Source organism: Schistocerca serialis, chromosome 11, assembly GCF_023864345.2.
Source record: "Schistocerca serialis cubense isolate TAMUIC-IGC-003099 chromosome 11, iqSchSeri2.2, whole genome shotgun sequence".
NCBI lineage: Eukaryota > Metazoa > Arthropoda > Insecta > Orthoptera > Acrididae > Schistocerca > Schistocerca serialis.
In genome coordinates, this window is record NC_064648.1 from 205,008,311 (window position 1) to 205,036,213 (window position 27,903).

Consider the following 27,903-nt stretch of genomic DNA (forward strand, 5'->3'; position numbering starts at 1 on the left):
CATTCACCTTCAATACTTAGGCTCCTCAAATCAGCTTTCACATTGTCCTCCCATCTACACCTCGGTTTCCCCACAGTGCGTTTTCTCTCGTTCGACCCTAGACGACTGGAAAACTGTGGTCTGGTCAGTTGGTTGAAGCTGATGGTAGGATTCAAGTATGGAGCAGACCCCATCAAGCCATCTACCTGAGTTGTCAACAAGGTACAGTGCAAGCTGGTAGTTGCCCCATAATGGTGTAGGCTGTGTCTACATGGGGGACTGGGTCCTCTGGTACAACCAAGCTGATGATTGACTGGAAATGGTTATGTTCAGCTCCTTGGAGACCACTTTCAACCGTACAGGAATTTCATGTACCCAAACAATGGAATTTTTATGGATACAATGCACCATATCACTGGGTCCCAACTGTTTGCGGTTTATTTGAAGAGCACTCTGAAAAATATGAGCGAATGATTTGGTCATCCAGACAGCCCAACACGTATTTTGTCGAGCACCTGTGGGACATAATAGAGGGATCAATTCGTGCACAAAATCCTGCACTGGCAACACTTTTGCAATTGTGGACGGCTATAGAGGCAGCGCAGTTCAATATTTGTGCAGGGGACTTGCAAGATCCCCTCGCTTCTTAACTGATACTGTTATTACTCAGCTTAGCCGGAAGTCCGTAGAGGGTGGTACATGTGACGTACAGTATAACTGGTCAGCATTTCCACCCGGAATTTGTGAGTGTAAGTCGGACCTTCCTCGACCCGCCTCGGTGGGTCGTGTCGTCGGATTTCCTCCTACCTGTGCACGGTGCAGCTCTCGTGAATGTCGTCCCGTGCAGATTCTTCATTGGCGCATTGGATGTCTATGTCAGTGGAAGCTAATTATCTGAAATTGCTGTCTAGCAACTTTGGGGTATCTATTTACTCGAAATTAACATTCAGAATGCCATAATGTCACGTTTATTCCTATTAGAACAATAATGAAACACTCGTGTCACAAACTACTCGTAACCGAGAGTACAGCTACCCTCGAACAAGACAGGAAGAGTTCTTAACACCGACTGCCGGCTTTGGTGCGCAGTCCGTATCTCTTACTAGTTTTGTCACAGTTCGTGCATTTCCGATCAAGTTCGTACTTACTAAGATACACATTTGTTAATGAACGGGTGTGAATTTTAACGAGGCAAACTTATGATAAATAGTTTTAAACATCCAGAGGCCCCTCCTAGTATTCGTTTTGTCATAAATGACTTTAATTATTAAATATAAATAAACAAAATCGGTGACTTTGGCACCAAGATGGCGGTACTTCCCGTCACGTATATTTCCCAGGCTGACGCCTGTCACTACGGTCCAGCGCAGAGCCCCACCCCACTACGTGCGACATATGTTCGCTTCGTCACTTAGCCAGCCAGTGCGGGAAATGCTCTCCGACTCGTGGCTGTCTACGGACTACAGCACTTCCTAACTATTGTGAATACATCAATAAGAGAGAATAATTTATTAAAACTGGTAAAAATGTCTTCCTCACATAAGAGGCACCTTACAGACTTCCAAAGACTTTTTGAGTCCACACAATGTAAAGTTGCTGCACTAAACTAGGCAAATCGAGCTCCAGCAGAATATTAGGATGCATCCCACAACTTTTGCCACCTCAGTATTTAGCCCACTGGGAGACGAGATGATCTATTCCTGTTTTATAGAACGCGGTCAGCTGCTGACGGATCCACCATCACCTCACCTGACTGAAACAATGTGTACACATGTCTCTTCAGGTTGTCACAAATGTGAAAATCACATAGTGAATGATTGGGATATATATAGGTTGTGCAATGTTTCCCAGTCAAATCACTGAAGCGTAGCCTTCGTCTTATTGGCAGTACATCCCACATCTGCCCGGTTACAGAAATCTAAAGCCATTCGCACTAGTTCCAGTAAGATCACGATAAGCTTCTCCTTCGACTACAGGGGGCCCTGTGTTTGTCACATCAGTCGAGTGTAGAACCACAATGAATTGTACAGGATGGCAGCCAACAAGGAATATTTTAGGGAATTAGTTTAAGAAATTTATTTAAAAGGCCCAGTGGAATCTTTACAAGTTTTCTCCCAGAGTAATCCACATCGTGTGTCTACGTGACACAAGTAACTTGCCTTTCAAAACCGAGGCAGTTCTGTCCAGTTAGAGCTGCTGACAGGAGATGCCCTGGGCCCTCTGCTGCAACTGCTAGCGAATTCACTGATTTTAGGCAACAGCGTGCGTGGGGTACCGATCACGTGTGAGGATGCCAGAGTGTCCTGCAGGTCAGGACACAGGTGCCTCGCTCTCTCAGAATCCAGACTTCGAGCAGAGCAGACGTCTTCTCGGAAGGCAGAGCCTCCGGCTCTGCTCTTCGTGACTGGCCACCACTTACCCTTCCAGTGCCCATTTTAATTAATTGTCTGACCTCCTAGACTGGCCTAAAACTGATAACTTCCGACCACAGGTGAGCCCTTTGTACTCCGTATATTGAAATATATCCTCTTTATTGTACTTAATTTCCTGTTTAGTCATTTAACGGCAGCCACAGATGCCCACTATCAAATCCTGACCACTTGACCTCCTGCACACTGCCGCCACGAGGCATATTTAACAACCTTCCTCCCCCTTACCTACCATTTTATACATTAACACCCACCCCCAAACCACGTACTCTTTTGCATTTGGTGTCAGAAGTGGGATGTAACAATTATATCCCCCCTTCCCAGCATGTACTCTTTTACACAATGCCGTAACTGTTACGTGCCAGAAAGTCAAAACACCCGGGAATGCTGCCTGACAGAATGATACTGTTGCATCCCCCACTCCCCCTTTCGCACAATGCCAACCAGGCAAAGGCTGGGAAACACTGCCACATCCTGTGTATAGTCCAGGTGTTTTACTGTGTTGTTTTGTTGTTTACACACCTTTGACGACCTGAAGGACGACATGCACGGGCGTCACTATCTGTCAGAGGAGGAAGTGCGAGGATGGGCACGACATTAGAGCCATCTGTAGCTGATCGTGTTCGACAAAACAGGAATCGATCACATCGTCTCCACTTAACGCACGTGGGGATTACTTTTGAATGGAACCATTCCACAGTCAACCGGTGTTCAATTTTTATTTGACTGCCCCTCATAATAGTACTTATTGCAGTTGATGATGTTTACTGCAATGTCCAAAAAAGGAAATAAGCGCAGCATCTAGTTGGGTAAGGGAAGCGCACTGACTGTGTGCACGCTACAAATCCGCAGCCTACACACAAGTTAGTGTCAGCATGTGACTTCTGCAAAACTCTGGCCTGCACTCATGCAGCTGTGTCATTAGGTGAGGTGGAATTGGTCGCCTTCAGCAAATGCCACAAGCTATACAGGGTGTTACAAAAAGGTACAGCCAAACTTTCAGGACACATTCCTCACACACAAATAAAGAAAAGATGTTATGTGGACATGTGTCCGGAAACGCTTAATTTCCATGTTACAGCTCATTTTAGTTTCGTCAGTATGTACTGTACTTGCTCGATTCACCGCCAGTTGGCCCAATTGAAGGAAGGTAATGTCGACTTCGGTGCTTGTGTTGACATGCGACTCATTGCTCTACAGTACTAGCATCGAGCACATCAGTACATAGCATCGACAGGTTAGTGTTCATCACGAACGTGGTTTTGCAGTCAGTGCAATGTTTACAAATGCAGGGATGGCAGATGCCCATTCAATGTATGGATTAGCAAGGGGCAATAGCCGTGGCGCGGTACGTTTGTACCGAGACAGATTTCCAGAACGAAGGTGTCCCGACAGGAAGACATTCGAAGCAATTGATCGGCGTCTTAGGGAGCACGGAACATTCCAGCCTATGACTCGCGACTGGGGAAGACCTAGAACGACGAGGACACCTGCAATTGATGAGGCCATTCTTCGTGCAGTTGACGATAACCCTAATGTCAGCGTCAGAGAATTTGCTGCTGTACGAGGTAACGTCGACCACGTCACTGTATGGAGAGTGCTACGGGAGAACCACTTGTTTCCGTACCGGGTACAGCGTGTGCAGGCACTATCAGCAGCTGATTGGCCTCCACGGGTACACTTCTGCGAATGTTTCATCCGACAATGTGTCAATCCTCATTTCAGCGCAAATGTTCTCTTTACGGATGAGGCTTCACTCCAATGTGATCAAATTGTAAATTTTCACAATCGACACGTGTGGGCTTCCGAGAATCCGCACGCAATTGTGCAATCACATCATCAACACAGATTTTCTGTGAACGTTTGGGCAGGCATTGTTGGTGATGTCTCGATTGGGCCCCATGTTTCTCCACCTACGCTCAATGGAGCACGTTATCACGATTTCATACGGAATACTCTACCTGTGCTGCTAGAACATGTGCCTTTACAAGTACGACACAACATGTGGTTCGTGCACGATGGAGCTCCTGCACATTTCAGTTGAAGTGTTCGTACGCTTCTCCACAACAGATTCAGTGACCGACAGATTGGTAGAGGTGGACCAATTCCGTGGCCTCCACGCTCTCCTGACCTCCACCCTCTCGACTTTCATTTATGGGGGCATTTGACAGCTCTCGTCTACCCAACCCTGGTACCAAACGTAGAGACTCTTCGTGCTCGTATGGTGGACGGCTGTGATACAATACGCCATTCTCCAGGGCTGCATCAGGGAATCCGTGCGACGGAGGGTGGATGCACGTATCATCACTAACGGAGGACATTTTGAACATTTCCTGTAACAAAGTGTTTGAAGTCACGCTGGTACATTCTGTTGCTGTGTGTTTCCATTCCACGATTAATGTGATTTGAAGCGAAGTGATAAAATGAGCTCTAACATGGAAAGTAAGCGTTTCTGGACATATGTCTACATAACATACTTTCTTTCTTTGTGTGTGAGGAATGTTTCCTGAAAGTTTGGCTGTACCTTTTTGTAACACACTGTATACAGTGTATTCTCTCTGTCTCCCCCTCCCCCCCCCCCTCCCCTCTCCCCTCCCCTCTCTCTAGCACACTGCAGCAACATGTAGCCCACTCATAGGCTCTGCACCTGCAGGCCTCTACAACACATCATTTATTGTGTATAGTGCTGCAATCTATTTTTTATTTGCTTATTGGCTTTCTGTGAATTATATAGTTACTTCGTCTACAATGAGGGTGCTTTGGCTCACATGTGCCTATGGAACCCGATGAATTGAAAGAAGAATAAGACCACACAGAAAACTTCAAAACCGACATTTCCAATGTCCGAAAGTTACAAGCACCTGCTGTTGCAGTAGGCTCTCACTTAAATTAGTACACAGCACATAATGTACAGCAAAAGCACATATTATTTTATTTAATTATGCGGATACATGCACAATTAGACATCACAATCTGTAACCAAACAAATTAGATTATTTGCATAACAGAAATATAAGCTTTGCAAACCCATGTATACAAAACAACAGTAATTATATCAGTGATCAGAAACAAAAACATCCTTCAACATTAACAATTTCCAGTTACAAACTGCCAGAGAACAAAGTTAAAATGTAGCAAACCCTCATTTGCATTCGTAATAAATATTTTGATAATTACCCACTATAACCCAACTGAGTACTCCATAATATTGGGGCACTACTACTGAAAAATGTATCACTAACATTTATGTAATCTGCATTTCACTCCACAATGTAAACTTTTACGTAGCACACATCCCACTTCAACAGCTCGATCGAATCGAAACAATTGTGCAATTCTATGTACTGATCAGTCGTCTCTGTAAGAAGTGAAAGGAGATAGCATTACAGTGTGCCCTACCTACGAGGAAGAATTAGAGCTATTTATTAAGCAATGTTTGACCAACAGGAATTCATAAAAGGAAAAGCAACTAACAGACACACACTGTCAGCCACTCAGAATAATGGTATACAACAAATGAAGCACTCCACAGCTCTCAGAATACAGCTCTGTAACAACTGCAAGATAATTTTCACATGATCAGTTTTCACATCTATTAGAATTTTACAAAAGACATTATCTTTGCCTTTTTATGTATTTTCCACCGCTACTCATGTTTCAATCCTAGGTCCTTATCAAGAGGTATACTGCAAGTGGAGAAAATCGTACACGCTGTATGAACTGAAGAAACATTTTTGCACAGGGTCACCACTGGCATCTCCAACTTGCATACCGTAGCATAGAATCTCAAAAATGTTCTTTAAAATGTGTCTGCCCTGCCTTCGCAGTATCTCGACATTGCTATCAGTATAAAAGAACACATAAGTGCAGACTATTATTACATACACCACAGTGACGGTATTATCAACTCCTGAGCAGCTGCAGTAACCTCTGGCAGTAAAATAGTCAAACATACACTCATGCTCATAAATTAAGGATAATGCTGACAAATGGTGAAACAACACTTTGGTGGGCAGTTTGCAGGTTTAAATCACCTCGGGATATGACCGTGCGGTGCATCTGACCTTTGGTCGTCACACAGTGGCAGCAAGTAAGTGTGCCGACATTTTCAGCTTGCTAATGGTGAGTGTGTGTTGAAAATGGCTCAAAGAACACATATTGATGACGTTATGAGGGGTAGAATACTAGGGCGACTGGAGGCTGGTCAAACACAGCAGGTCATAGCATGGGCCCTCCGTGTGCCACAAAGTGTGATCTCAAGATTATGGCAACGATTCCAGCAGACAGGAAACGTGTCCAGGCTCTACAGTACGGGACGTCCACAGTGTACAACACCACAAGAAGACCGATATCTCACCATCAGTGTCCGCGGACGGCCACGGAGTACTGCAGGTAGCCTCGCTCGGGACCTTACCGCAGCCTCTGGAACAGTTGTCTCCGGACACACAGTCTACAGACGACTGAACAGACACGGTTTATTCGCCCGCAGTACTGCAAGGTTCATTCCACTGACCCCTGGTCACAGGAGAGCCCGTAAAGTCTGGTGTCAAGAACACAGTACATGGTCATTGGAACAGAGGTCCCAGGTTATGTTCACGGACGAGTTCGGGTAGAGTCTGAACTGCAATTCTCGCCGGGTTTTCATCTGGCGTGAACCAGGAACCAGATACCAACCCCTTAATGTCCTTGAAAGGGACCTGTATGGAGGTCGCACTTTGATGGTGTGGGGTGGGATTATGATTGGTGCATGTACAGCCCTGCATGTTTTTGACAGAGGAACTGTAACAGGTCAGGTGTATCAGGACGTCATTTTGCACCAGTATGTCCGCCTTTTCAGGGGGGCAGTGGGTCCCATCTTCCTCCTGATGGATGATAACGCACCGCCCCACCGAGCTGCCATTGTGGAGGAGTACCTTGAAACAGAATATATCTGGGGAATGGAGTGGCCTTCCTGTTCTCCAGACCTAAACTCCATTGAGCACGTCTGGGATGCTCTCGGTCGACGTATCGCTGCACGTCTCCAAACCCCTCGGACACTTCAGAAGCTCCGACAGGCACTGGTGCGAGAATGGGAGGCTATACCCCAGCAGCTGCTCGACCACCTGATCCAGAGTATGCCAACCCGTTGTGCGGCCTGTGTACGTGTGCACGGTATTCGTATCCCTTATTGATGTCGGGGTAATTGCACAGGAAACAGTGGCATTTTGTAGCATATGTATTTCGGGACGGTTTTCTCAACTTATCACCAGTACCGTGGACTTACAAATCTGTGCCATGTGTGTTCCCTATGTACCTATGCTATTAGCACAAGTTGTGTGTGTTGCATCATTGTGTGGCACCACATTCTGCAATTATCTTTAATTTATGAGCATTAGTGTATTTACAGGGTTGTTTACGTAAGTAAATTATTCACTGCTTCCAGGAACATTTTTCAATGAACACTGACAGCTGGGCACTTTTGGACATGAGATGATTGCGGTGCCTAGTAGGCAAAGACTACATATACACATTAACATAGAAGTCTCTGACAGGCGACATCAAGGTCTTAATTTTGGCCGGAATAGCATTCTGGCACCTCACAGGGATTTTGTTTTAACTCACTGGAACAAGTCACCATTAAAATAGTACAAGTGCATTAAATCACAACATAACTCCAATTTATGATAATGACGGCAGCTGAAGAAATGAGTTAAAATTCATGCCACGGACAGGATTTGAACCTAGGTCTCCTTGCTTAATAGGCAGGAATGCTAAGCATTATACCACCACAGCTATGTTAGTCATAGTGCTGCGGTGGTGTTATGTTTAGCACAACGTAATGCCAAGTCTTTCTATAAAAACTGAGATGTAACATATGACTTCCAGGTATAGAATCGTCGTATGAGAATCACTTGGTCTCGTGCAGTTTACTTTAAAGTCTGACCACCCAGCTGAATCAAGTTTTGACTGTAACCCGAATACGGGAGGCATACCAGATTGACTAACGGGAGATACTGAACTTACACTGAGAAGGGCAGCACAAATGATTATAGGTTTGTTTGGTCCTTGGGAGAGTGTTACAGTAATGTTGAAGAAACGGAAATGGCACACGTTTGGAGATAGACATAAACTACCCTGAGAAACTCTGCTAACAAAGTTTCAAGGACTGGCTTTAAATGATGACTCTAGGAATGTAATACAACCCCTACACATTGCTCACACAGGCATCGTGAGGACAAGATCAGAATAATTACAGCACACACAGAGCCACTCAAACCATCATCTTTACCACGCTCCATACGCGAATGGAATGGGAAGAAACCTTAATAAATGGTACAAGGGAATGTACCCTGTGCCATGCACTTTAAGGTGGTTTGCAGAGTATGGATGTAGATATACAGGGTTACTACAAATGATTGAAGCGATTTCACAGCTCTACAATAACTTTATTATTCGAGATACTTTTACAATGCTTTGCACACACATACAAAAACTCAAAAAGTTTTTTTAGGCATTCACAAATGTTCGATATGTGCCCCTTTAATGATTCGGCAGACATCAAGCTGATAATCGAGTTCCTCCCACACTCGGCGCAGCATGTCCCCATCAATGAGTTCGAAAGCATCGTTGATGCGAGCTCACAGTTCTGGCACGTTTCTTGGTAGAGGAGGTTTAAACACTGAATCTTTCACATCACTATGCGTGAAACTTGCCCGCACGCGTTCAACCGTTTCTTCGCTCACTGCAGGCCGACCCGTTGATTTCCCCTTACAGAGGCATCCAGAAGCTTTAAACTGCGCATACCATCGCCAAATGGAGTTAGCAGTTGGTGGATCTTTGTTGAACTTCGTCCTGAAGTGTCGTTGCACTGTTATGACTGACTGATGTGAGTGCATTTCAAGCACGACATACGCTTTCTCGGCTCCTGTCGCCATTTTGTCTCACTGCGCTCTCGAGCGCTCTGGCAGCAGAAAACTGAAGTGCGGCTTCAGCCGAACAAAACTTTATGAGTTTTTCTACGTATCTGTAGTGTGTCGTGACCATATGTCAATGAATGGAGCTACAGTGAATTTATGAAATTGCTTCAATCATTTGTAATAGCCCTGTACGTGTAGATATACATGCGAGGGTCATTCGATAAATAATGCTCCAAAGTCGCTAATAAACACAGGAAAATATCCTTTCAGGGGCTTCAAACCTGACATTTCTTCTTCACGTGTGCAAAGATTTGAACAACTCCAACAAATGACAGAGCTCTAGCGAACCATCAAAATGGCATCAATGTAAGTCACTCATTGCATGTGCTGTACTGTAATTGTAAAAGAAACCACGATGGATATCAACGAACATTCACGTGCAGTGTGTATCGTAACGATTTAGTAACTAGGAGTACTGTTGGAGTTAAAGCACCGAGAAGTGCAGAAACTGAACTGCACAATTGGCCACATTCAAAACGTCCTGTCACAGCTGCTGCTCCTGACAGTGAATCACGTGGGTGCCATTATTTCTGCAGACTGGCGCATCACAACTCGGCAACTGGCTCTGCAGCTATCAGGGAGCATCAGAAGTTTCTGTGTGAAACAAATGAGACTCTCTGGCATTTGAAGGTGTGCTCCACGAATGGTCACAACAGGCTGCAAGATTTTAATGACGGAACCTGAGTGCATCGCTTTGAGCTGAAAACAAAATGACTTTCTACAGAGTGAAAAAAAAAAAAAGTTTTCACGACAGCTCCCTCCACTGGCAAAGTAATAACGACAGCATTTTGGAGCAGTGACAGTGTCATTTTGTGGCTGTGTTGCCAAATGCATCAACAATTTACTCAGAGTTATGGGAATTGCAGGTGGAAATGGTGGAGTGGGGAGGAAAGGAAAGGAAAGGAAAGGGACTGCTGATGTCCGCTGCATCAGGACTTTATGTGGAATCAGTGGCAAGGAGTGACATGTGTACCAGACCAGGATTTGAACCTGGGATCTCCTACTCACTAAGCAGCTGCATTCACCACTGCGCCATGGTGTTCAGTGCAATTGCTCGGGCCATCTCGGCACATCTCCTGGCTGACCCACACTACCACCTGGCACCGCCTATCCACAGCGCCGCCCGTGTCCCCTTCACTCGCTATTTCGAAACTCCTGCACGAGGTCGGACGTAATTGTGCATCTGCACTGAAGATGGCGGATTCGTTGGCCATCGAGCCAAATCAGTTATACGAATGTGTGGTGTCTGTTCTTTCAGATGCACAATTAAGTCCGATCTCCAGTGGGAATCGGAAAGTAAGGAGCACAGAGAACACGGACGGGGACTGTGGATATGGTGCCAGATGGTAATGTGGTTCAGCCGAGAGGAGTGCCAACACAGTGCACACAAAAATGGCTCTGAGCACTATGGGACTTAACATCTTAGGTCATCAGTCCCCTAGAACTTAGAACTACTTAAACCTAACTAACCTAAGGACATCACACACATCCATGCCCGAGGCAGGATTCGAACCTGGGACCGTACCAGTCGCGCGGTTCCGAACTGAGCGCCTAGAACTGCGAGACCACCGCGGCCGGCACAGTGCACACAATTGCGATAAACGCTGTCTCTGTCTGGGGCAGCCATTAACGCAACTGCACAGAAAGCAGGAGATCCTGGGTTGCCAAATCCTGGTCTGGCATAGATTTTCATTTGTCTCTGCTGATTCTGCATCAAGTCCCGATGCACCTGACATCAACAGTTCCTTCCCCTCCGCTCCCTTCCCCTCCCCTTTCTCTCCCTCCACCTTCAATTTACAGAACATGTATAACAGCTGCGGATTCTGTGCAGAACAGGCATCACACATTCACACAATTTATTCAGAGGCATATGTGAAGAGAAACTGAGTAACCATTACTGACACATTCAGTCTGGCAAGAATACAAAAGAAATCTTGCTCCTACACAAAAATGCACGCAAGCAAACAAGTTTCAGACTCCAGGATCACATCACAAAATTGGGTTGGATATCACTGCCTTATCCACCTGTAGTCCAGACATAGTGTCCTAAGACTTGTATAAGGGGCATTCAAAAAGAAACGAGCCGGAGTCAGGAACGCGCAAACCAGTAACAAGACGATAATATCGTGGCACGTTAATGAGGTGCGATTCCGACCAGAGCGTGGAAGTTCAAAGCCTGTCGCTAGAGAGCACAAGTCCACCTCACATGAGTATTCAGAGATAGCAGCAGCAGCAGCAGCATGCGTCAATTTTACAATGCTGCCAGTCACGTTGCAAACAGTGACTTGGAGGTGTCAAATGAAGAACGAAGAGATGGTGTTTATTTTCTGGCCGTGGAAGGAGTAGGAGGAACGGACATTTGTCGACGAATGTCACAAGTGTACGGCGAACACTGCGTGTCCGTCGCAAGGGTCGAGGCGCTTCAGGGAGGGATGGGTGTCGTTAGCCAATGATGCACGGTCTGGAGCACCACACTGCATTACCAGTGACATCGTCCAGCTGGCGGATGCACTCATTACCAAAGACCGACGAGTGACAGTGAAAGCCACAGCCGCCGTGTTCGGGTTGAGCGTCAGAAGTGTTCACACCATCGTGAAGGAATGACTGCACGTGTGCAAAGTGTGTGCCCAAAGGGTGCCCCACAATCTTCAACCACACCAGGAAGCATGTCGAATGGCCTGCTGTCTTGCTCATCTGCACTGCTATGCTCAGGAAGGGAAGGCACTCCTGGCACGAGTGGTGGCTGGAGACGAGTCACGGGTCATCACCTCGAACCAGAATCAAAATGACAAAGTCTCCAGTGGAAGCATTCAGGGTCACCACCACAAAAAAAGCCAAGGCCATCCACACGAGTGCAGGAAAGGTTAAGTTGACGTTCTTCTTTGACCGAGATGGCCCCCTTCTGATTCACTTCCTGCAGTGCGTGACAACAGTGAATGCCAACCTGAAGATGCCTAAAGAAGGCGAAACACGTAGTCGAGAAACTAAAACTGCAACCAAGACTGTTTTCAACCAATAATGCCCAGCGTTACTCGCAAACCTCGAGCACCCTTCGTCAAGCGATCAAATCGAAACGACCGGGCAATCTCGCCCGTGGGGTCAATCTGCTCCACGACAATGCAAAGCCTCATACAGCCAACACAGTCACGGCACTCCCAAATGGGAGGCTCTCTTCCGCCCTCCGTACAGTCCGGACCTCTCTTCCTGTGATTATGCCATTTTTGGTCCCCTTAAAAACGCACTGCGGGGCAAACGATTTACCTCGGACGACAACGTCCGGCTGGGGAATTTTGTGAGATAGCCATTTACCACCTCGTTTCACAGTGGGACTAGTGTCTCGACAGCCAGGATCAATACTTCTAACACACAAGTACTGGTTTCTGTAATTATGCCTCCGGCTCGTTTCTTTTTGAACGCTCCCTTATATTTGTTCGGACCACTTACAGATTCTTTACGAGGGACAGACATTGAAGATGATGAAAATGTAAGTTGTGCACTGAAAATGTGGCTATAAGCACAGGACAAGAGCTTTTACCAACAGGAAATACATGCTCCTACACAATGTATGTATAAGGTCAGAGAAAATGAAGAAGACCGTCTAAGAAAAATTGCACATGTAAAAGAAATGTTGACTTATCACCAGATTCCAATGCTTATGAATAGACAAGTCCTGAGAGAAAAAACAAAACGTGAGGGACCTTGACAGGTGATACACTACACTTTGAAATGGCTACACAGCTGAAATTGTGCAGTAGTGAAAAACACAAAATAAAAGGATATCCTAATGCAAGCTACAACAGCCAGTGCAGCATATCAGCATATTACTGTCATTAAAAAAGCTGATTCAATTAGTTTTTATCAATGAGGAACCATGAAAAGTGAAATCCACAGAAAAAATTAACACTGGGTATAAAGCTAACTCTGCACATTACGAAGAGGGGAAACCTCATGAAAGTATACACCTTCCAACCATAAAGCTCCACTTTCATTTTAAAAAATCAGAACTTGGAAACTACTGCAGACAGAGGATTGTGATTTCCTGTAAAATGTTTATCAGCTCTCAATCATGTTTTTCTGTAGTGTTCTTGTCACAGATTTTGACTATGGGTGTATCAAAATGGCAACAGACCAGGACACGGTGCAACGTGTTGTCTGGTACACAGAATCTAGCTCTGTGACAGCATTTGATGGCAGAAAAGGAAGGGTATCACTAGCAAAAACAAATGTAATGGGGTGGTTAAAAATTTTTAAAGAGACACGCAGTGTCAAAGGCTTAGACAGGGCACAAGCCGCATTTCGGCACAGTCCCTAGAAATTAATTCAATGTGCACTGAGTGAACTGCAGAAAGCAAGATCAATTGTGTGTGAAGTGTTACATAATAAGCAGTTACACCTTTATGCACGTGCTAATGGTACAAGCAAAGCAGTGAAGTGATCATCCTCTATGTTGCACATTTGTACGTTCTGTGCTAGCCTCCACAGAAGCTTATGATGACTATGTGACAAAGTGCCCGTTTTCAGATGAAGTAACGTTTCATGTTTCTGGGCACTCGAATCACTACATTACGACCTGTGACTCGAAAAACACACACAAGAGATGTTAACACATCTGTGGTAGCCTGAAGCTTAAATTTTGTTGTGTTCTAATGCACAATAGGGTGACAGGCCCATTTATTTTTCTCCCGAGAAAATTCCTGCTAGCACAGATTGAAAAACTGCAGCCGTTTGTCATCTCGCAGCACGATGATGCATCCCCACATCAGAGACTGAACATGCCCACATGCCAAATTTCTGAGAGGTGCACGGGTTACAATTGTTCCGCAGCAGAACCCCATCCCTCCCAACGCTGAACAATTAAACTTTTTTTTGTGGGTTAAGTCAAAGGTTGTATGTACACAACAACAGTCAATGACATTGCTCTCATTGGTACACGAACTGATGCGGCAATCAGAACTGTTGCTGCTGTAATACTGACACTTACACGGGCAGGGCAGAACTCTAATACTGTGTTACGATGTTATACCAGCAATGAGAGGGGCACACACTGATTCTGTCAAAAAAAAACTATGAGATCTGTTAAATATTTTACTACAAACTTCAGTGCCCTAACTCTAATAGTTTCAAAGTTGTAATCTTATGAAATAGTAATGGGACTTTATGGGCACCCGGTATAATGTAGTCTCGAGATCAGTAAAGTGTAATGATGTCGGTAACAGAACTCCGAAAATTTAATTTAAAATGTAGGAAATTATTTTTGCACCTTTCTCTAATAAATTGGCTCAATCTACTATACGTCCTGTTGACCTCTTCTAGCGAGTTTGCACGAGGTATACAATGGAGGCACAGAGTACATCAAAGCAGAAAATTACAGGAGACAGGGTCTGCAGACAAACTGTGAGCTAGAAGAGACAGGCTACTCAATGATGACAGAAATATCAAACTGCTCATAGGTGATATAGTGTGAGTGTCAGTCACTGCATGTAAAGCTGTTCTACTGTGTGATTTAATCAGCAATCTACTTTCCTCCAGGCTTCGCTATAAAACTGATTGAAAACTGGACTATTTCGGTAGCTATTAACATGATGGATTCCCCCTCCCCCCCTTTCTCCCCCCACTCTATGCCCCACCGACCAGCTGCTCTTGCGAAAGAAGTTTATAGGAAAGGCGACACGACTGACACGACGTAGTACAGAAGAGAACACGCAAGCACAATCCTTTTGTCGGCAGCGGACAGATTTGCAGAAACAGTAAGCACAGGTGTAAATTCACTTTATAGCTTCTTGCCGAACTTACATGCTCCGAATCTTTGCTTTTGGAGTCGTCCGAAGAAGACTGCTCCGACGGTACCTTCAGAAAACCGTGCATTGTGTCAGAGAGAGCAGCGGAAATGCTAACCACTCTGCATCATCATACTAGCATTAAATCTAATGAGAAAATAACAAAAAACAACAAAAAAACATAACACTCGATAAGAACAGCAGTCTGGCATCACACGAGAGTCTGCAATTGTAAATACGTAATTTAATCGATCAGTAGCAAATTTCTTGATCTAGCTAGCTGTCGCCAACACATTGGAAATGGAGAACGCGAAAAAGTAAAGTTCGATTCCACATACCGTGCACAGTACACTCCTTACAAACTGAGCAACAGCTACGGATCAGTAGCAGCCTCGTCAAAGAAACCACCACAGAATTCACCTTAAAGGCTCAGTCAAACAGGGAGTGAACAGCCTGGCACAGTCTATGTGTGGCACTGTCTCGGTCAAAATGGGAGGTGAGTCCCCGCACTAGACTGCTGTTGCCTGTGGTGGTCAGCTGGCAGTTCACAATATTCTAAATGGCACGTGGTGAGTGAGTGTGAAAAATGCCAGAAGGAATGAAATGCTTTCATCGATCTGGTGTGTGTAAACGTATTTTTGTACTATATGAGCCACAACGAATACAAAAACTCATCGAAATAGGCTCAGTGTGGAAAGAAATACGAGGGTGAGTCAAATGAAAACCTTAATTATTTTTTAAAATATTATTTACTGTGCAGAAGTGGTACAAAGCTGTATCACTTTTCAACATAATCTCCCCCACGCTCAATGCAAGTCCTCCAGCGTTTACGAAGTGCATAAATTCTTTGAGAAAAAAATTCTTTTGGTAGTCCACACAACCACTCGTGCACCGCGTGGCGTACCTCTTCTTCAGAACGGAACTTCTTTCATCCCATTGCATCTTTGAGTTGTCCAAACATATGGAAATCACTTGGGGCAAGGTCTGGTGAGTATGGTGGATGAGGAAGACATTCAAAATGCAAGTCTGTGATTGTTGCAACTGTTGTACGGGCAGTGTGGTTGGTTGGTTGGTGGTTTTGGGGAAGGAGACCAGACAGCGTGGTCATCGGTCTCATCGGATTAGGGAAGGATGGGGAAGGAAGTCGGCCGTGCCCTTTCAGAGGAACCATCCCGGCATTTGCCTGGAGTGATTTAGGGAAATCACGGAAAACCTAAATCAGGATGGGCGGACGCGGGATTGAACCGTCATCCTCCCGAATGCGAGTCCAGTGTCTAACCTACGGGCAGTGTGGGGCCTTGCACTGTCATGTTGCAAAAGGACACCCGCTGACAGCAATCCACGTCGCTTTGATTGGATTGCAGGCCGCAGATGAGTTTTTAGGAGATCTGTGTATGATGCAGTGGTGACATTGGTCCCTCTAGCCATGTAATGCTACAAAATGACGCCTTTTTCGTCCCAGAAGAGAGTCAGCATAACCTTCCCTGCTGACCGTTCTGTTTCAAACTTGTTTGGTTTTGGTGATGAGGAATGGCGCCATTCCTTGCTCGCTCTCTTCGTTTCCAGTTGGTGGAAGTGAACTCAGGTTTCGTCCCCAGTAATGATTCTTGCAAGGAAGCCATCACCTTCTCATTCAAAGCACCGAAGAAGTTCTTCACAAGCATCGACACGTCGTTCTCTCATTTCAGGAGTCAGCTGCCGTGGCACCCATCTTGCAGACACTTTGTGAAACTGGAGCACATCATGCACAATGTGGTGTGCTGACCCTTGACTAATCTGTAAACATGCTGCAATGTCATTCAGTGTCACTCAGTGGTTTTCCTTCAGTATGGCTTCAACTGCTGCAATGTTCTGCAGAGTCACAACTCATTGTGCCTGACCCGGACGAGGAGCACGTCACACTATTTGAATCTTCCACTGCAGTCACACCATTTGTGAACTTCCTACTCCATTCGTAGACTTGCTGCTGTGACAAACATGCATCACCGTACTGAACCTTCATTCGCCGATGAATATCAATAGGTTTCACACCTTCACTATGCAAAAACCGAATAACAGAATGCTGTTCTTCCCTGGTGAAAATGGCGGCCATCTGTATACTGATACTGCGATGGTATGTGTGCATCTGCATTATGCTGCCATCTACAAGCCATTCTGCACGCTGCTTGTAACACGCTTACCAACTTACAGGATAATGGTGCGAAATTTCTATTTGTTGTTACAAATTTACGGTTTTCATTTGACTCACCCTTGTTTGTGCAAGTCTGAATGAGAACGTAAAGTACAGCTTGTCACACGAGCTCAGGATCGAACTATTAAGCCAACTGCAGCCCTTCTATTTGCCACAGAACTAGGAGGGGGAGATTGGTGGGTCTGTTGCCCCGGCCTTCTTAACCCCACAGGTGAAGCTGTGGCCATTCTGGGAGACTGGAACGAGGAAAAACCCCTGCCCTACCTGTGACTGGCCACAGGTCTCTGTAAAATACGTACTAATCTGTTCTATGTATTCATAAATAAATGCACACTTGCAGAACATATACCACCACATGAATGTTCCTGTACAAAATATAGATCAACTGATATACTACGAGAGTAATTCAAATGAAAACCTTAAAAGCTTCTTAAAATTTCAAAAAGTTATGTAATGAAGTTTGTAGCTGGCAGCAGTGTTCCTTGAGGTTCAGAAAGTAACAGATGGATATAGAGTGATGCTAAAATGCAGGAGAGGGCAGCAGCACCTACAACAACAGGGCTGCCCCGCTATCCACATGCACCGGGATCGAGCAGTCATCTGTGACACATTTTTTGTGTAGCGGAGGAGTCGGAATGATCAAAAGTCATCAAAAGAGGACAGTGCAGAACAATAAGTTGTCATTTCAGTAAGTGTACGAGTGGCATAGAAAGTTTAAAAGTCATGTAACTTCTGTCGATACCTCAAGACCAGGGCACACTCACCAAGTAGCGGCAGATGAGAATATTGCGTTAGTGGAGAGCTCATACAGGAGAACAGGTGCGCAACTCTGAACAAAACAGCTACAGGTATGAAGACTGGTACTGGTTCAGTGCAGAGTATTGTTCACAATGTACTGCACTACGATAAGGTGGGTGCCACGTCAATTGACTGCCGTATCGGGAGACCGTTGTGTCTATGCCTGTGGAGAACTTTTGCAGCGTATCCACATCAAAGGTGACTCATTTTTCAGAAAAATCATTATGTGCCATAAGACTCTGGTCTACTGTCACCAACCGGAAACAAAAAGGTCAAGCGAGGAATGGTGCCAAAGTTCTTTGTCGAAACCAAAAAAATTCCACACTTGGCCGTCTGCTGGAAAAGTCATCCTAATTCTTGTCTGAAATGAAAATGGAGTAATTCTGGAGTGACAGTAACCACAATTTTTTATTAAGACATGTTGAAACAACTTCACTCTGCAATTGGGAGTAAACAATGAGAACTTCTGACTTTATGAGCATTGCTACAGCATGACAAAGCATGATCACATACAGCCTGTAAGACATTTGAGACTATTCAGGAAATTAAATTTGAATGCCTAGTACATACTACTCATTTACCAGACCTTTCTCCTACTGACTTTCATCTGTTCACTCCACTCAAAGAAGCAATGGGAGGCAGGCATTTCACAAGGCGCAAAGACACGAAAACTGCGACGCACGACTTGCTACACACGCGACTGAATGAATTCTTTCGTTGTGATATCTCTGCACTTTCAAACCAGTGGAATATGTGTATCCAATGTCAGGGAGAGTATGTCAAAAACTGACATGTAAATCTGTTGTTCATGGTTATAATTAAAAATATTACAGCATTTTTAATGTTTGCCTTTAATCATGCTCATAATATGCTCAGAACACTAGTACACCATAATTATTCCTAACCACAGACTAAACTTGTACATAACAACACCAAAGTATGATTCTGGAATATCATTTAATATAATTCTGGGATGTCTAATTATTTTCCCTCTCTAGCTTTTGACTAACCATTAACGGTGCAAAACTCCATTTAGTCACGATATTGAGGTCAACGAGCCTATTTAACACAAGTTTGTACGCTTCCACAGTGTAATGTAATTAACTGTCGGAGATAAAGTTTATCTCATGCAAAAACTACAATGCCCACAGTAAAGACTTAAGGTAATTTCATCATGTTGCCAGAAAATATGTTTAATTTATTTAATTATGAACATTTTCTTTTATGAGAAATAATGGATTCGTTTGAGATGTTAAATGCTGTATATTTATATGTATTTATTTATATGTATCTTTGGAGTTTATTAAGGGGGGTAGGATATCAAACGGGCTGACTTGGAGCAGGAGAGGCACCACGGGACATTTTAGTTTCCACTGTCTGCACTTTTACAAGTAAATTCATAAAACTTTGTCAGCATGACCACAAAGGATTCAGGATTCACACTCGTCGCACCGGAAGTTCAAAAACAAAACAAAATAATTTTTTTTTTTTTTTTTTACATGTGAAATTTCATCATTTTTTCACTTACTATTGACTGCATTTGTTGCTATAGGTACACTTTTCATCATAAGTAAGAGAGACTGTTCAATGAATTTTGCACAGCATACAAACCATACTTACAGGTGTCTGAAACTCTAGAATCTATTTAATTTATGAAAAAATCAATGAGCTGTTACGTTTTAAACTTTATGATTACAAAAAAATCAAATTTTCTACTTAATTATCTCAATTTTTACCACAGTTTTTAATAGATTTGGAAAATTCTAGAGTTTCATACACCTGTAAGTATGGTTTGCATGCTCTACTAAATTCATCAAAGAATCTCTCTTATTTGTGAAGAAAAATGTACCTATAGCAACCAATGCAGCCAACAGTAAGTGAAAAAGTGATGAAATTTCATGTCTAAAACAAAATAATTTTGTTATGTTTTTGCACTTCCACTGCTACGAGTGTGAATCCTGAATCCTTCCTGGTCATGCTGACAAAGTTTTATGAATTAATTTGTAAAAGTATAGACAGTGGAAATTAAAATGTCCTGTGGTGCCTCTCCTGCTCCAAGTCGACCCGTTTGACGTCCTACCCCCCTTAAGGTCAGTAGACCAAAGAATCTAGAATGCAGGAATCTCTGCAACTTCCGGGCACATGTTGGCTTGCGCGCCACTTCTTTGTTGGTATTGGAGGGAGATGGATGTGTTTATGTGACCAATGCAGTATAATGCATTTAGAGTATCAATGTTCATAGTGAATACGGTGTAGTTAGTAAACAAAAAGTATGAATAAATATAATTTTTAGCAGAAAGTATTTCAGATCTGGTAGTGTTTATTTCAAACAAGAAGAAAACCCAGGCCACGCTTCTTGGAATGATTATTTTGCAGACAAAACTTCGAGAACCCCTAGACAAACAAGATCTGCAGTGTGTAATCTTTCAGCAGCTACTAATAAATAAGTCTTGCTGAAAGTGTGCTGGAACTACTCGTATTATACTCATTCAAAAACATGTGGTGAGAGTGTGGTCCTACCACAATATACCGCGTAAGATTCCACAATTTTTCAGTTATCTAAGAAACGAGATAAGTAACAACCAGTACAACAGCCAGTGTCAATTTGAATAATATCATTTTGTGTATTTGGGGTTTGGTTTGTTTGGGGGAGGACACCAGACAGCGAGGTCATCGGTCTTTTTGTGTGTTTGACTGCACCATTATGAAACACTTAAAGGAACAAAAATGCTGGTGTTTTAGTCGTCTTTGCTGCAGTACTCTTTCGGTTGACTGACTGCCGGATTCTGGTCACAGTCTTCCACTGCATATTGCATTATTTCCGCTGTTATCTGACTACTGACATCTCATTCTGCAATGGTTCAAATGGCTCTGAGCACTATGGGACTTAACATCTGAGGTCATCAGTCCCCTAGAACTTAGAACTACTTAAACCTAACTAACCTAAGGACATCACACACACCCATGCCCGAGGCACGATTCGAACCTGCGACCGTAGCTGTCGTGCGGTTCCAGACTGTAGCGCCTAGAATCACTCGGCCACTCTGCAATCCCACTGGGCAACACGAAGTAAAGATTGTTACATACGCGAGGCCTACAAAGAATTCTGTAGATGCTCTTTACACTGCAGGCACCTACAAACTTCGATCGGAACGTGACGATGTCCAGGTCGGTGAAACTGGGAAAGCAATTAGCTTTCACCCTGTGGGAGCACAAACACTGTGTACAACTGGGGCAATGTGACAAATCGGTTACAAGACACACGGGACCAGCACTGTGGCAAATCTATCGATTTTGAAGAAGCTCATGTACTCACTCTGCTTTGTAACAGTGACAGCAAAAAATGTAGGAGGCTGTCAAAATAATTAACTGCCGTAACAGAATGAACAGGGAGGACAGCTACAACTTACCGATGGCCCGGATGCTGGAGATGCTACTCCAGTAGACTGCATGTGTTTACCAGCCAGTCGCTCCACACGACCCCAGTTCAATGCTACAATCAGGCGGCTGCAAGAGAACTGCCGTGCAGCACCGCTTCGCTACTGCCTAGCAAATACCTGCCCGAGAAACACCCTATGTCATCCCAGAATGTGCGATCAGTAGCGACCTGAAATGTCTTTTTCCAAAGCTGTTTCACAGAGGCAGACTGCACTGTAGTTCCTTCTCTAGATTGTCACACAGATGACAAAATGGTAGATATCGAAATAGGTGACAGAGGGATAGAAAAACAATTAAAATCGCCCAAAAGAGGAAAGGCCGCTGGACCTGATGGGATACCAGTTCGATTTTACACAGAGTACGCGAAGCAACTTGCCCCCCCCTTCTTGCACTGGTGTACCGTAGGTCTCTAGAAGAGCGTAGCGTTCCAAAAGATTGGAAAAGGGCACAGGTCATCCCCATTTTCAAGAAAGGATGTCGAATAGATGTGCAGAACTATAGACCTATACCTCTGACGTCGATCAGTTGTAGAATTTTGGGACACGTATTAAGTTTGAGTATAATGACTTTTCTGGAGACCAGAAATCTATTCTGTAGGAATCACCATGGGTTTCGATAAAGACGATCGTGCGAAACACAGCTCGTGCCATTCGTCCACGAGACTCAGAGGGCCATAGACACGGGTTCCCAGGTAGATGATGTGTTTCTCGACTTCCGCAAGGCGTTCGATACAGTTCCCCACAGTCGTTTAATGAACAAAGTAAGAGCATATGGTTTATCAGACCAATTGTGTGATTGGATTGAAGAGTTCCTTGATAACAGAATGCAGCATGTCATTCTCAATGGAGAGAAGTCTTCCGAAGGAAGAGCGATTTCAGGTGCGCCGCAGGGGAGTGTTGTAGAACCGTTGCTATTCACAATATACATAAATGACCTTGTGGATGACGTCGGAAGTTCACTGAGGCTTTTTGCGGATGATGCTGTGGTATATCGAGAGGTTGTAACAATGGAAAATTGTACTGAAATGCAGGAGGATCTGCATGAATTGACGCATGGTGCAGGGAATGGCAATTGAATCTCAATGTAGACAAGTGTAATGTGCTGCAAATACATAGAAAGAAAGATCCTTTATCATTTAGCTACAATTTAGCAGGTCAACAACTAGAAGCAGTTAATTCCATAAATTATCTGGGAGTAGGCATTAGTGATTTAAAATGGAATGACCATATAAAATTAATCGTCGGTAAAGCAGATGCCAGACTGAGATTCATTGGAAGAATCCTAGAGAAATGCAGTCTGAAAACAAAGGCTCTAGGATTCCTTTAAGTAGGTTACAGTACACTTGTTCGTCCACTGCTTGAATACTGCTGACCAGTGTGGGATCTGTACCAGATAGGGTTGAAAGAAGAGATAGAGAAGATCCAGTGGAGAGCAGCACGCTTCGTTACAGGATCATTTAGTAATCGTGAAAGCATTAAGGAGATGATAGATAAACTCCAGTGGAAGACTGCAAGAGAGACGCTCAGTAGCTTGGTACGGGCTTTTGTTGAAGTTTAGAGAACATACCTTCAGCGAAGAGTCAAGCAGTATATTGCTCCCTCCTACGTATATCTCGCGAAAAGACCATGAGGCTAAAATCAGAGAGATTAGAGCCCACACAGATGCATTCCGACAATCTTTCTTCCCACGAACAATACGAGACTGGAATAGGAAGGAGAACCGATAGAAATACTCAAGGTACCCTCTGCCACACACCTTCAGGTGGCTTGCGGAGAATGGATGTAGATGCAGTTATAGATGTAGACCTGACAAAAGAAATACAACAGTACAAGTAAAGACTGTCTCCAGAACCTACCACTCCCTTGCGTTGAAGAAGATTTCTGAAAAGATGGTCGAAATGTTGATACTTTAGTTGCTTATAGAGCTTGTGTAACATTTCAAACTTTCCAAAAAACGTACAAAAATAACTAAAGAAGTGGTCTTCACAAGACTGTAGTTCCCTGCAAAGATATTGAAATTCATAAAAGTCTCCTCTTTTACTATTAACGTAATATAATTATAATTTTAATTTCCTCAAGGAAACGCAACTCGTGTCTTCCGCACAGCAACCAACTAACTCGCAACAAATGCCTCAGGCAGCTGGATCACTGCACGTGCTCGCACTCTGTTTGACTGAGCCTTAAATGATTTGGGGAAGCAAGGAAAGATAAAAACAAAGACAACCATACAATGATCTGACCACACAGTCTGTTTCAAAATATCAAATTTCATTTTGGAGTGCACCCGTACAAACTGTGTCTTTTGCAACATCACAGTGGCACTCTACCACACATTCAGACTTTGGCAGCAGTTGGTAGCAGGTTGGTCATTACAAACTAACTGCTCAGCACAGTGTGGTGAATAAACATAACAATCTGTTTCACACTTTGAGCTACTGGGACTTCGTGATTAGGCAAGCAGTGGAAACGTGCAATGCCAACTTCAATTGAGACATTGGCTATACACTTTTGTAATACACAGAATTGGGCATTCACAAAAGAGAGATCACAGATAAGGACTTCACATTGTTTACCACCCGATACAATTGGCAGTGGCACAAGTGAGGCCGGAGAGTGAGCGTAAACAATCCACGCCGCAGAGGACGTCACCTCAGAACTTGGCATATCTGTGATGTCACTCTGACATTACCTAGCCAGAATGGGATTTTTACTCTGCAACGGAATGTGCGCTGATATGAAACTTGCTGGCAGATTAAAACTGTGTGCCGGACCGAGACTCGAACTCGGGACCTTTGCCTTTCGCGGGCAAGTGCTCTACCATCTGAGCTACCCAAGCACGACTCACGCCCCGTCCTCACAGCTTTACTTCTGCCAGTATCTCGTCTCCTACCTTCCAAACTTTACAGAAGCTCTCCTGCGAACCTTGCAGAACTAGCACTCCTGAAAGAAAGGATATTGCGGAGACATGGCTTAGCCAAAGCCTGGGGGATGTTTCCAGAATGAGATTTTCACTCTGCAGTGGAGTGTGCGCTGATATGAAACTTCCTGGCAGATTAAAAATTTGTGCCGGACCGAGACTGGCAGAACTAAAGCTGTGAGGACAGGGCGTGAGTCGTGCTCGGGTAGCTCAGTTGGTAGAGCACTTGCCCGCGAAAGCCAAAGGTCCCGAGTTCGAGTCTCGGTCCGGCACACAGTTTTAATCTCCCAGGAAGTTTCATTACCTAGCCAGTTTGATGCCATCCTCTGACTTTAAGAGTGACAGCCTAACCAGTATCACAAAAGTCACGGTGCCAATGTAGACAATCGTCAAAAAATCTGGACTTTATCAGAATTTGATGCAATGAGTTAATTGAGAAGTTTTTAGCTGCACAGCTGAGTCACATCGTGATGCTGATGAAAGGAATTGGCAATTTCTGGAGGAGAACTCCAGAGAGAAATCTGATATTCTGAAACAAGTCACGAAAGAGAAGTAAGTTCTCCATAATCAATTTTCTTTATCCGTTCAATATAGATATTTGGAACCCTCGAAGGAAGTATGTGAGAGCCGAATACTGCCATCCTCCACTTTCACAGAATATAGTAGACACGTAGGGATATACTGTGGAATTCCTGAAAGGAGTCGCACTCACCTGAATGTCTGGGATGGACGCCGCCTCCTCGGAGAAGGTGCGCCGCACCTCGTGACGGCGGCCACGCCCCGTCGTGCCGGTACCGCCACCGTCACCCCCGCCGCCGCCGGACAGAGAGGAGGCGGAGGGGGCAGGGAAGCGGAACGAAAACTTGCGTCGCCCTCCGGCTGGAGTGTGGGGTGACTCCGGGGGGCTCCCCTGCAACACGAGACCGGTGTCACGTCGGCAAAATACTGCAACTTCGTGGTACGAACAGCTCGATATTAACTTCGAACTCGCAGATTAAAACTGTGCCAGAACGGGACTCAAACGCAAAAGCTCACCTTACATTGTCGCATTAACTGGTGAAGATTTCGGAAAATTTCTAAGGTGAAACTACTACATATTTCTTACCTCTGGCCTGTATAACTTGCAGCAGCCGATTTTAAGCTTACCACTGAATTAGATTAAATTATATGAAAATGGTATCTGTTCTTACGGACATATCCGAAAGAACAGACACCGTTGGTGATCTCGCAGCTCTCGAAGAATGAAGTTACAGAGAAATTCAGACATTTAGCTGCTTACAGGCATCGATAAATATCGACCGGGCGGGACTTGAATCCGGAACCTCCGGCTTACGTGGCAGACGCTCTATCCGTCCGAGCCGTCGAGGACACCGACGATAGTGCTCCTGCACAGACTTCTCTCTGGCACACTCCCCGTTGTAATGGTACTTGAATTACGTAACCATTACGGCACCTCAACTCCACCTCTCGATACCAGGAATATTCTACTTAACATATTTTTGAGACAACGTTCAGATTTGATTTCATTAATGTAGAGGTACTTTCATACATCGATGTGTTTATACTGCAATGATATTATTCGTATGTGTATTCTTTCTTTTGTCACTATGATCTTGACATACTTGTAACTCTTGATTTTGGGGCACGTAAGCGATTATTAAAGTTAGAGAGTCGGACCTTGTAAAAGTCAAGTCTTGGACGTCTTGTTGGGAAGACGCATATTGTAGTCAGCTTATAAAATGTGAACTTTAACATGAGGAAGATGTTTTTAAGTATGATTTGTATTGTGCAGTAATGTTTTGTGTGTTATGTGATACTGCAACAAAATAAAATGCAATAAAAAGGAAGTGTAACTTAAATTCGGAGTGCTGATTATTTTTTTAACATCACCATTGTGCTAACTTTCAAAGGTTTAATCTTCAAGAATGGTTTGTGAAACACATCTTATAAAACTTTTGAATATCGCAGAATAAAACCTAGGCCTCTTTGCATCCGAGCTTGGAATCATCACTACCTAGATTTTCGACGATAGAGCCATGAATTCACGACGAGACCAGCATGGGAAATACAAAAAGACGAGTGCCTAGTTTATCCATTATTTCATGAAATGACTTTATTAACTGTGCTCTAGTGACACCTGCCACACAATAACTTTGTTTTTGCCCAAAAATGCAGTATTTAGCATCGTGAGCAACACCACAATTGTTATTACATTTTGAGCTTTGTTGTGGTAGGGTTGTTAGAATGTGACACCCACATTTCTAACTTACTGTCCACATACTAAATTTGTAGTGCCCCTGCCCACTATACTCATTACTCACGGCAGTCAATCTACTGATTCACGTAAGAGTTCGGACAATGTGAGTGCATCTGCACTGCAGAAGATCACTGGCCGGTAAGACTTATCCGTATGAAGATATGGACAGGGGCATCACAAATGTAGTGTGTGGACAGTAAGTTGGACACACAGGTCTCACGGGGAGCGTGACAGATTTCAGTCCCTGCAGGGTCTAACAACCCTACCACAACAAAGGTCAAAAATTAATAATGATTGTGGTGTTGCTCACGCTGCTAAACACTGCATTTTCGGGCAACAACAAAGTTATTATGTGGCAGGTGTCATTACAGCACAGTTAATAAAGTCATTTCATGTAATAATGAATAAACTAGGCACTCATCTTTTCGTGTTTCCCTCGCTGGTCTCGTTGTAAAATCGTGGCTCAATCGTCGAAAATCTAGGTGGTGATGATTCCAAGCTCGGATGCAAAGAGGCCTAGGTTTCATTATGCGATATTCAAAGGTGATGTAAAAAAAGTAATCAGCACTCCGAATTTAAGTTACACTTCTTTTTTATTGCTTTTGTTGCAGTATCACGTAACACACAAAACATCACTTCACAATACAAAACATACTTGAAAAGATCTTCCTCACTGTTAAAGTTCACATTTTATAAGTTGACTACAATATGCGTCTTTCCAACATGACGTCCAAGACTTGACTTTTTCAAGGTCCGACTCTCTAACTCTAACTAAATAATAATCGCTTACGTGCCCAAAAATCAGAGTTACAAGTACATCAGAAATCATAGTGACAAAAGAAAAAATATACATAAGAATAATATCATTGCAGTACAAACATATCGATGTATCAAAGTACCTCTACATTAATGAAATCAAATCTGAATGTTGTCTCAGAAATATGTCAACTACTTTACAGAAACACAGTAGAATATTGCTGGTATCGAGAGGTCGAGTTGGGGTGCCGTAATGGTTACGTAATTCAAGTACCATTACAACGGGCACTATCCTCTGTGTCCTCGATGGCTCAGACGGATAGTGTGTCTGCCATATAAGCGGGAAGTCCCGGGTTCGAATCACGGTTGGAGCACACATTTTTATCAACCCCTGTAAGTAGCTAAA

At 44.0% G+C, this 27,903-nt stretch overlaps 1 protein-coding gene across 1 annotated transcript in view; it reads right to left on the reverse strand.

Moving 5' to 3' along the window:
* Positions 1 to 27,903, reverse strand: part of LOC126426657 (activated Cdc42 kinase-like) — a 386,532-nt gene that overhangs the window by 108,411 nt on the left and 250,218 nt on the right. The window contains exon 16 of the mRNA XM_050088543.1: positions 25,197 to 25,394. Coding sequence (XP_049944500.1) covers positions 25,197 to 25,394 — 198 coding nt within the window. The remainder of the gene's footprint in view (positions 1 to 25,196; positions 25,395 to 27,903) is intronic.